The sequence below is a fragment of the Psammomys obesus genome, unplaced genomic scaffold, assembly GCF_907164565.1.
Source record: "Psammomys obesus unplaced genomic scaffold, mPsaObe1.curated_primary_1811, whole genome shotgun sequence".
NCBI classification, from domain to species: Eukaryota; Metazoa; Chordata; class Mammalia; order Rodentia; family Muridae; genus Psammomys; species Psammomys obesus.
The window spans coordinates 3,915,970-3,924,775 of record NW_026596466.1 but is presented as its reverse complement, the minus strand read 5'-3'; the positions used below and the strand labels follow the sequence as shown (position 1 = coordinate 3,924,775).

The window sequence follows — 8,806 nt, the reverse complement described above, 5'->3', positions numbered from 1 at the left end:
CTGCTTGTATGGGAAGCAGTTTTCCGACTGCGCCCTCTCCTCAGACCTTTATGTTATTATTACGATCTTATCAAAGTAGGGTGATTGCAGGACTAGAAATCCTAGTGACCTCTCTAAATTACAGTGTGAGTCAAGGGCTTTGGAGGAACCTCTGTACAGGGGCTTAGGGACGCCTCTCAGAACACCCCACCCCACATGCTGACGTAAATAGCTTAGGCAGGGAGCAGTCTGATTTTTAGGAAGTTTATTGTTACATTTATTTTTTTGCAGTAATAGATGAGGCAAAAATACTTCCTGCTTCTCCAACACTGCAACAAAAAGGACAATAGTCAAGGGTAACAGTGAAATTAAAATTAAAAAAAAAAAAATACAAAAGCCTAAGGTCTGGGAGACAAACCTACCATCTATGTGTAGAAACTTGTAAATGACCCCAGCCTCACCTCTCACACACTATCTCCTTTTCCAATTGCACCACTTCACGGATCACAGAGGGGGTCTCCTAACAGGGAGGACACGGATCACAGAGGGGGGTGGTCTCCTAACAGGGAGGACACGCAGGCTCAGCTTGCTAGGGCGCTGGGCCTCTGGACACCCACCGGTTTCTGCTCAGCCAGCTGCAAGTTCACCTCTCGCTGCTCACATGCTGTACGGGACTGCGGGTGACAGGCTGTCAGAGGGACAGCGCTCTCCCTGAAACCCCACACTCACCTCAGTCACAGAGCCCCAACAGTGGCTAGGAACAGCTTGTGCCCTTGGGGTCTTGGCACTGACTGAGATACATGGGGCACCTGGCAAGGGATGCCCACTATGTATGGATCTGAGACCCCCAGGAGCCTCAGAAGGTTGTTGGTCCTTGGCACTAACCTAGACACATCCCCTCAGCTTGTGAAGGCTTGGTGAAGCAGGCAGAATGGCTGCTTTCTTCCCAAAGAAAAGCTCAGCATGTGCTGATCTAAAGCCTTGAGCACAGAAGAGAGAGACAGAGACAGAGACAGAGAGAGACTGATGCCTATTTGCTAGTCAGAGCCCGGCAGTAATAGGGAATGCAGAAGCAGCCCCCGTCTCCTGGCTCAGCATCTGCTCCAAGAATCCTATGTATCAGGTGGCTGAAAGGAGCCAAGACCAGGGTGCAACAGGGACCAAGCGTCGGGAGCAGGGTGGCTGCAGACAGGGCCCTTGGATGTGTCAGTGAGCCAAAGAACACTCTGGGACCAGAGACTGTCTTTTGTTTCAAAGGCTACACAGTGATAAGGCCCACCCCAGCCCCAGAGAGTTATTAATGTACAGAGGGGCTGGTCCGGAATGAAACATACTGGAAAAGTGTGACACCTGCCAGGAAGCTGGCCAGGCCGAGGCTTAGCAGGTTGTGCGGCTGTCCCCGGCCTTCTGCACCCTCTTGGACCCAAGCTCTGAGGGCACCTACTGGGTTTGTGTGCACAGCAGCCTGCCAGCAACTCCTGACAGCAGAGCTCACTGTGCGAAGGCAGGCAACGGTGAAGGGCGGCGTGCAAAGCCCAGGGCTTCTCCTGAAGGGCCAGTGGCTGGGGCCCAGCAAGCAGCCAAGGCATGAAGAGAGCCCACTTCCAGAGCCCAAGACAGGGGATGCCACATGCCACCAACTGTCAAGTAAGGCATAGGAGCCACCTACAAGGCCACTTGGTTATGTCTTTGCCACTGACTGTGGAGGGGTGGGGAAGGAGAGAGCACCACTGTGTTTACACAGGCTCGCCGCAGCCGCTCCGCAGGCCACCTCTCACACTGTGGCCCGCCGGGCACGCAGACAAGGGGAGGGGCTGCTCGGCATTAAGGCAGGCTCACAGCTCCCACCCTGCTCTCTACAGCAGGAAGTGGGGACACCCAGCTTGGCTCCTTGGCTTATCCTGATAGGCCTGGAGTGGGGACTCTGAGGGTGTTGGCACAATTTTAAAGGCAGTGTGTTCACTTTGGGAGGTGGCGCTGTGGCCCGAGCCTGGACACGCTGAGCCTAGCAGCATCACACACCCCTCTACAGCCTAACGAGAGGCCAAGCTTCTGAGTTAGTGTGTCTCAGTGAGGAACTGCAAGTCAGAGGGAAGAGCTATCTGCAAGGCCAGCTGGGTTTGTGTTTGTCATTAATGAGCACGCGCACCTGTGCACACCGGAACCTTGGTTAAGCTATGTCAGCAAGTAACAGTTTCTGTAAGGAGGAAGAAAGCTGTGTCACCAGGTTCTGCGGATCAGCACCGGAGCAGTGGTGTGGACTCAGTAGTTTCACAGTCCCCGGATTCAGTAGCGGTCACTGACACTCCCACGGCCTCTTGCCTGGAGCTCGCTGCTTGGCTGGTAGGCCAGCGGTCTTGAGCCAGGGGTTGGATGGTGTGGATTCGAGATGCCCACTGCGGGTCCGTGCAGGTGACAGACACACCAGAGACACGTGGCCACGGCGCGGGCTGCCTCTCACTGCAGCATGATGTCCTTCAGGTTCTCCTGCAGGATCGTGTCCTTCACGGCGTGAAACACGAAGCGGATGTTCTCCGTGTCGATGGCAGTGGTGAAGTGGTGGAACAGGGGCTTGCTGCGGTTCCGGCGCTTCCGGTCGAAGCACTGCACCAGATAGCGCTGCACGTCCTCCAGCTGGTGCGGGTCGCCCTTGAAATCCGGGAAGTGCTTCTTGATGCTCACCGACCGCACCTTCTCCACCAGGAGGTCCATCTTGTTGAGGAAGAGGATGATGGAGACGTTGAAGAAGAGCTTGTTGTTGACGATGGTCTCGAAGATGTTCATGGACTCCACCAGCCGGTTGGTGCGCCTGTCCTCCATGAGCACCTGGTCGTACTCACTTGAGGACACCATGAACAGGATGGACGTGATCCCGTCGAAGCACTGAAACCACTTCTGACGCTGCGACCTCTGGCCACCCACATCCACCATCTTAAATGGGATTTTCTTTATAACGAAGTCATGTTCCACGATTCCCTTGGTGGCCTTTCTGGCCAGCAGGATGTCTTGCTTACTGGGGAAGTAGTTCTGGAAAACGTGAGGGAGACATTTGAGGAGGAAGAAAAACAGGAAAGGATGAGCATACAGAAACTCGCACAAAGACTGCAGGACTTCTGCAAGAAAATTAACCAAATGCCAAAGCAGGTCTCCCTGGCAGAGGTGCAGATGCATCTCACAACAGGATTAACCACCACCTCATTTCCCAATGAATGTAAGCTCTCTGGCTTGAGGCAGAACGCCCAGAACCTACAGCTGGGCCTCACGTAAAATCTTGTCCAGTGTTCTTCTCCAGAAGAAATTAAACATCTTTTTCATTTGTTTCTCTAATATAGATATTGTTTGTTTATTTATTTATTTATTTGCTTCTAGGGCACATATATTTTAAAGCCTTCCCACTGACTAATGGTTGTGTAATGTGATCTAAATTAAACCTAAGAGATACTTAGTGTATTTGGCTTGGAAGCTTTTCTTCTTCTTCTTCTTCTTTTTTTTTTTTTTTTTTTTGGGAGCTAAAGTTAAAATGTAGAGTCTCCGGCATGGCCTACCACTGAGCCAAAGCCCAGCCCCTCACTGGGGGATTCTAGTTCTAGGCAGGGGCTCTACCACTGAGCCACACCCTTAAGGTCCTAACTGTGGCAACTCTCAAACCCTTTAATTCTGCCTTTTGAAGGCCTCAGGGATCAGAACATTTGTCCACTCATGTCACAGTCTCACAAAAAGCCAAGAGGCTGTGACCAATACTAGTTTGGACTAACTTACTAGGTCATAGGGGACAGAAAAGAATTGTCCATCATACTATGAGGACAGAATAGTGAGATCCAGATGAAGACACTCAAATGGGTCCTGAGTTCAATTCCCAGCACCCACATCGTGGCTCATAACTATCTCAAATGAAATCTGGTGCCCCCTTCTGGCTTGCAGGTACACATGTAGGCAGAATACTGTATAAATAATTAATAAATCTTAAAAAAAATGCTCAAATGGATGAATAATATGGGCCCAAAGAATATGGGCATTTCAGTGACTAAATCAAAAGGAGGGAAAGAGCGGAGAGGAGAAAATCTACAGAACAACAGGCACTTCAGTGACGCTACCATCTGCCATGAGTGGGGCTCATTAGGATGTCAGTTCAAAATGGTACAAAAGCAACAATATCACCAAAGAAAATTCACCAGGTGCTGGTGAAGTCTCCAACCTGCCTGGCTGCTGGCGGGCACTGGGGCGCTCTGCTGGTCTTTCAGGAGCACAAGGGCAGGGCTTTTCAGTGACTATGCTTTCAGTTCTGTCAGCCATGTGCACCGATGCTGTTTTTATGTTTTACTGAGACAGGTGATCCTCTTGCCTAGGCCCTTGAGGTGCTGGGATCCCAGAGCATCTAGACCTGAGAGACTGAGGAAGCGGTGAGAATGGAGGCGCTCCCGGCAGGCAGGCTGCTAGCTGAGGTTGGTTGTGAATGATCACCGCTTGCTTTGCCACATGCTAGAATTTCTCTACCAGAAGGAGCGACAGGAAAGCCTCCCTTGGCCCTGGCCACAGCCCTCTGTTTCTCACAGGGGTGAAGCCATTCTCATACGGCAGTTTCTTCCCTAAGACCAGGTACATGGAGCTGAGCGGGGACAAGTCATAGCAAGGGATGTGATGAGCTGGCCCACGGTGCTGCTGGAGCCCACTGTCTGCTTTGCTCTCCATATCAAGTCTTGTAACCGTGGATGGTAGACCTGGGTAGTGGGGAGAGGGGACTACTCACCAGCTGGCCAATCCGGTCTAAGTTATCTAGGAAGTACTTCACTGATTCACCCTGTCATGAAGAAAAACAGAGCTCAGTGTTGATGGAGGAAGCCAGAGTGAGGGACAAAAGGATGGAACTAGGGGTGGGGGCGGGGCAGCAGGGCTATCCTGCTGTGCCAACAGGAAAGTCTAAGAAGGCAGACGGTGTCTGTGTGCTGCTTGTTGACTAAACACAGCTGGAGTCACCCAGGAAGAGGGACTATCAATTGAGGAGTGCCTCCATCAGACTGGCCAGGAGGCAGACCTGTGAGGGATTTTCTTGATGAATGACTGATGTGGGCAGGGCCACCCTGGGCAGCAGGTGGTCCTGGGGTAGTATGAAAAACAGAGATGAGCACACCAGAAGTGAGGCGGCGAGCGGTGCTCCCCCATGGCTCCCTGCTTGAGTTCCTGCCCTGATTTCCCTTAGTGATGGACTGTGATTTGATGTGTAAGCCAAATCTTCCCATAGTGGCTTTGGGTCACAGAAGACAGTACACGTAGTTTGGAAACAAGCCAGGTGTGGTGGTACACATCTATAATACCAGCTCCTGGGAAGCTGAGACAGGAGGATTACCACAAGTTCAGGGCCAACTTGGGCTACACAGTGAGTACTAATCCAGCTAGGCTTATAGATCAATGCTCTATTTCAGAGAAAAACCAACAACAACCAAGCAAAAAGAATCCCCTCAGGTTGGAGCTGTGGCCCGGCTGCTACAGCGCTTGTCTGGCATGCAGCATGAGGCCCCACTTGGGAAGCGGAGGCAGCAGGATCAACAGTTCAAGGCCACTCTCAGCTACAGAGCCCATTTGAGACCAGCCTGTGATACGAGGAAACTGCCTCAAACAAGTAAACCAAACACCCGCTATTCCCACAGTCCAGCTCCAGGTTCAAATTCTTCTTGGTGCTTCCCTGCAGCCTTTTCATGTGGATGGTGGGACTGGCGTCTCCAGGCCACACCAGCAGCAAGGGCTGGGGCTAAAAGTGAAACCCTGGCCAGAATGCGGTTTTGCCTCTGATACATACTGTCCAAGGGCCTTTGGGTGCTGTCTGTAAAGACATTATGTCCTGAGGAGAGGAGGCATGGAAGGATGGGCAATCCAGTCTCTAGAAGCATCCTGTATGGTTCACCACACAGAGCGAGGAGGGTCTTCAGTGATGAATGTTTCTGCTGCGCACAAACTAAGCCACGGAACAGCCAGGGTCCCTTCCTGTGTGCACCACTCATGGCCTTGGCCTCTAGGAGTGCGGGGTAACTGAATGCAGTGGTGCTCACAGGACCGGAGAGGAGCCACAGGCACCTAGGCGGTGACTAACGAGAGTGACACAGAGGAAGTGCTCAGTAAACAGCGTGCAAAGCTTCCTTTAGAGATCAAAGGCTGGGCTGGCAAGATGGCTCAGTGGGAAGACACTTGCTGCCCAGGCTGATGACCTGAGTCTGATCCCTGGAACCTGTGAAGGCAGAAACTGAGAACTGGCTCCAGAGAGTTGTCTCTGACACGTGTGCCACGGCATGCGTGTGCCTACGTGCCATACAGAGTACATGTAATTGACAAAGGAAGGCAGGCAGGAAGGAAGAGCACCCTAAAGACCGGAAAACAATTCCTCCATGAATCCCAAAGAGCGTAGCTCTCTAAATTCCACAAGAACCTTAGTCTGAAAGACAACAGTGGGCCTTGGTTCCTTTGCTGTCTTCACTTTGTACATTCTCACATAAGTATACAAAGGCAAGGCCATACATACATGCAACAAGATAGCACTGAAAGAAAAATTATTCCTTTGTTGGGTGCATGCATGCGTGTTCGTAGGCCAACAGATAGTCAAGGCTGTCACCCTCAAGATTGCTGTCCACCACCTCCGACAAAAGGTCCCCAGTATTCTGGCCATCACCAATTAGGCTAAGTGGCCAGTGAACTCCAGAGTTCCTCTGTCCCTGCTTACAAGTGCTGGGATTACCGGCGTGCGCCACCACTCCTGGTTTCCTATGTGGGTTCTGGGGCTCAAACTCAGGTCCCCATGCTCGTGAAGCGAATACTCTGCCATGTCTGCCATCTCCCAAGGGGCACATTCTAGTTTTTGATAAGGAAAGGCCAAGGCAGGGCACCCATTAGAGCTCGTGACTTTATGATAGAAAGTTGAGAATAGGGCCCTACCAGTGAGGTTTATTTTTTTTTTCAACCCTTGAGACGGGGGTCTCATGACATAGCCTAGGCCTGAACTAACGGTCCCCCTGCTTCAGCCAGCTCGGTGCTGAGGCGACAGATGTGCACACAAAGCCCAGTCCCTGTCCCAGATGGCCCAGAGGGAGGGGTGAACAGTCACTTCCTTCCTGCTCTGATGGAAGGTCAGAGGGATGATTCAAAAAAGGATTCCGTTCCAGGGACAACAGCAATGAAATTTCTCCCACGTCAGACAAGCAGAAAAGGCACCCTGCGTGTTTGGTGGCCAAGCTGTGAGGTGGGAAGAGGCACCTGAGGCCCAGAAACAAGCTCCCACTTCTCCAGGCAACCTAGAATCCTCACACGGCTGTGTCCACCCTCCACTTGTGGAGGTCATTTTAAGAGACCAAGTGGCTCAGCCCCTAAGCTGACTGTCCCCTCTCCTGGTCCTGTCTACAATCCCTCCCCCAACACAAAGACAGGAAGCTGCTGGGTCTTAGTGGCTCCACCATGTCATCCCAGCAGGCTGGGCACAGGTGGCAGCTCATAGCCTGGGCCACTCCTTCTTGGTTCTACTCAAGCAGCAGCATAAGCAGAAGAAAGAAGGAGTCCTGTTTGGGGCTTTAGGTGTATGCCTATGTGTGTCTCTGTGTGTCTGGGCCTCTGTGTGTGTGTGCGCGTGCGCACTGAAAGCACAAGGCAATTGACAGCCTTGGGTGTCACCCTCAGGAGCACTGTCCACCTCCTCTGACCAGGGTCTCCCAATGGTCTGGTGCGGTCTGAGCATGTTGTCAGGGCTCACTAATGTTAGCCACCCCCCTGCCTGCCAGCTTAGGTGGTGGCCGCAGCACAGGGAGGAGGAGTCCCTGGTTAGTGCGGTAAGTGGCTACGGATTAGTGAGACTATAAGGCCATGGACACAGAGGACACAGTTGATGGTGGCAGGTGATGGGGAACAGCTGAAGAAGGTACTGCCAGTCACACACCTTAGATGAGGTCACAGGGGATGCTTGGACAACCGAGGGTCTCAGAGTCCAGTCCTGTCCCCATCTTCAGGCGTACACACACACACACACACACACACACACACACACACACACACTACACTACACTACACTACACTACCTGTATGCTAGACACCTGTGGGTTTAAATTGCTATACTGTGGGCATTTGTTTTGCTTTTTCAAGACAGGGTTTCTCTGTGTAGCCTTGGCTGTCCTAGATTCACTTTGTAGACCAGGCTGGCCTTGAACTCACAGAGATCCACCTGCCTCTCTGCTCCAGAGTGCTGGGATTACAGGCGTGCGCCACCACTGCCCAGCAGTTGTGGGTATTTGCTATCCAGCCACAGAATGCAGGATTGTAGGGATTTGGGGTGAACCATAAGCGAGAATGTCAAGCTCCCTCGTATGCCCTCAGCCCAAGCTTCCCTTGAGCCTCAGAAGTCCTGGTGACTGCTTAAAGATACACGCCTTCACCCGTTAAAAACCCTTTAGAGATTATGATTATTATTATTTTTTTTTTGAGATAGGATTTCTCTGTGTAGCCATGGCTGTCCTGGACTCACTTTGTAGACCAAGCTGGTCTTGAATTCACACTGATCTGCCTGCCTCTGCCTCCCCAGTGCTGGGATTAAAGGAAGAGATTATCTTTTTTTGTTGTTGTTGCTGTTTTTTGAGACTCACTATATAGTTCTGGCTGTTCTGGAATTCTCCACGTAACCAGGCTGACCTTGAACTCTTGAGAGATCTGTTTACCTCTGCCCCCTGAAGGCTAGGGTTAAAGGTGTGTGTTACAACACCTTGCTTTCTTTTAAATTTCTTTTTTCAAAATTTTATTTACAGGCAAATGCCTGTGTGTGTGTGTGTGTGTGTGTGTGTGTGTGTGTGTGTGTGTGTGT

General features: G+C 51.6%; 1 protein-coding gene across 2 annotated transcripts in view; it reads right to left on the bottom strand.

Annotated features, from left to right (window-relative positions):
• Window positions 1-229: 229 nt before the first annotated feature.
• Gna12 (G protein subunit alpha 12) overlaps window positions 230-8,806 on the bottom strand; it is a 78,879-nt gene continuing 70,302 nt past the window's right edge. For both annotated transcript variants that reach the window (XM_055598497.1, XM_055598499.1), the window contains exons 3-4: window positions 4,727-4,777; window positions 230-3,006 (exon numbers count right to left, since the gene is read on the bottom strand). In XM_055598497.1, the coding sequence (XP_055454472.1) occupies window positions 2,437-3,006; window positions 4,727-4,777 (621 nt within the window). In that variant the 3' untranslated portion in view covers window positions 230-2,436. The remainder of the gene's footprint in view (window positions 3,007-4,726; window positions 4,778-8,806) is intronic.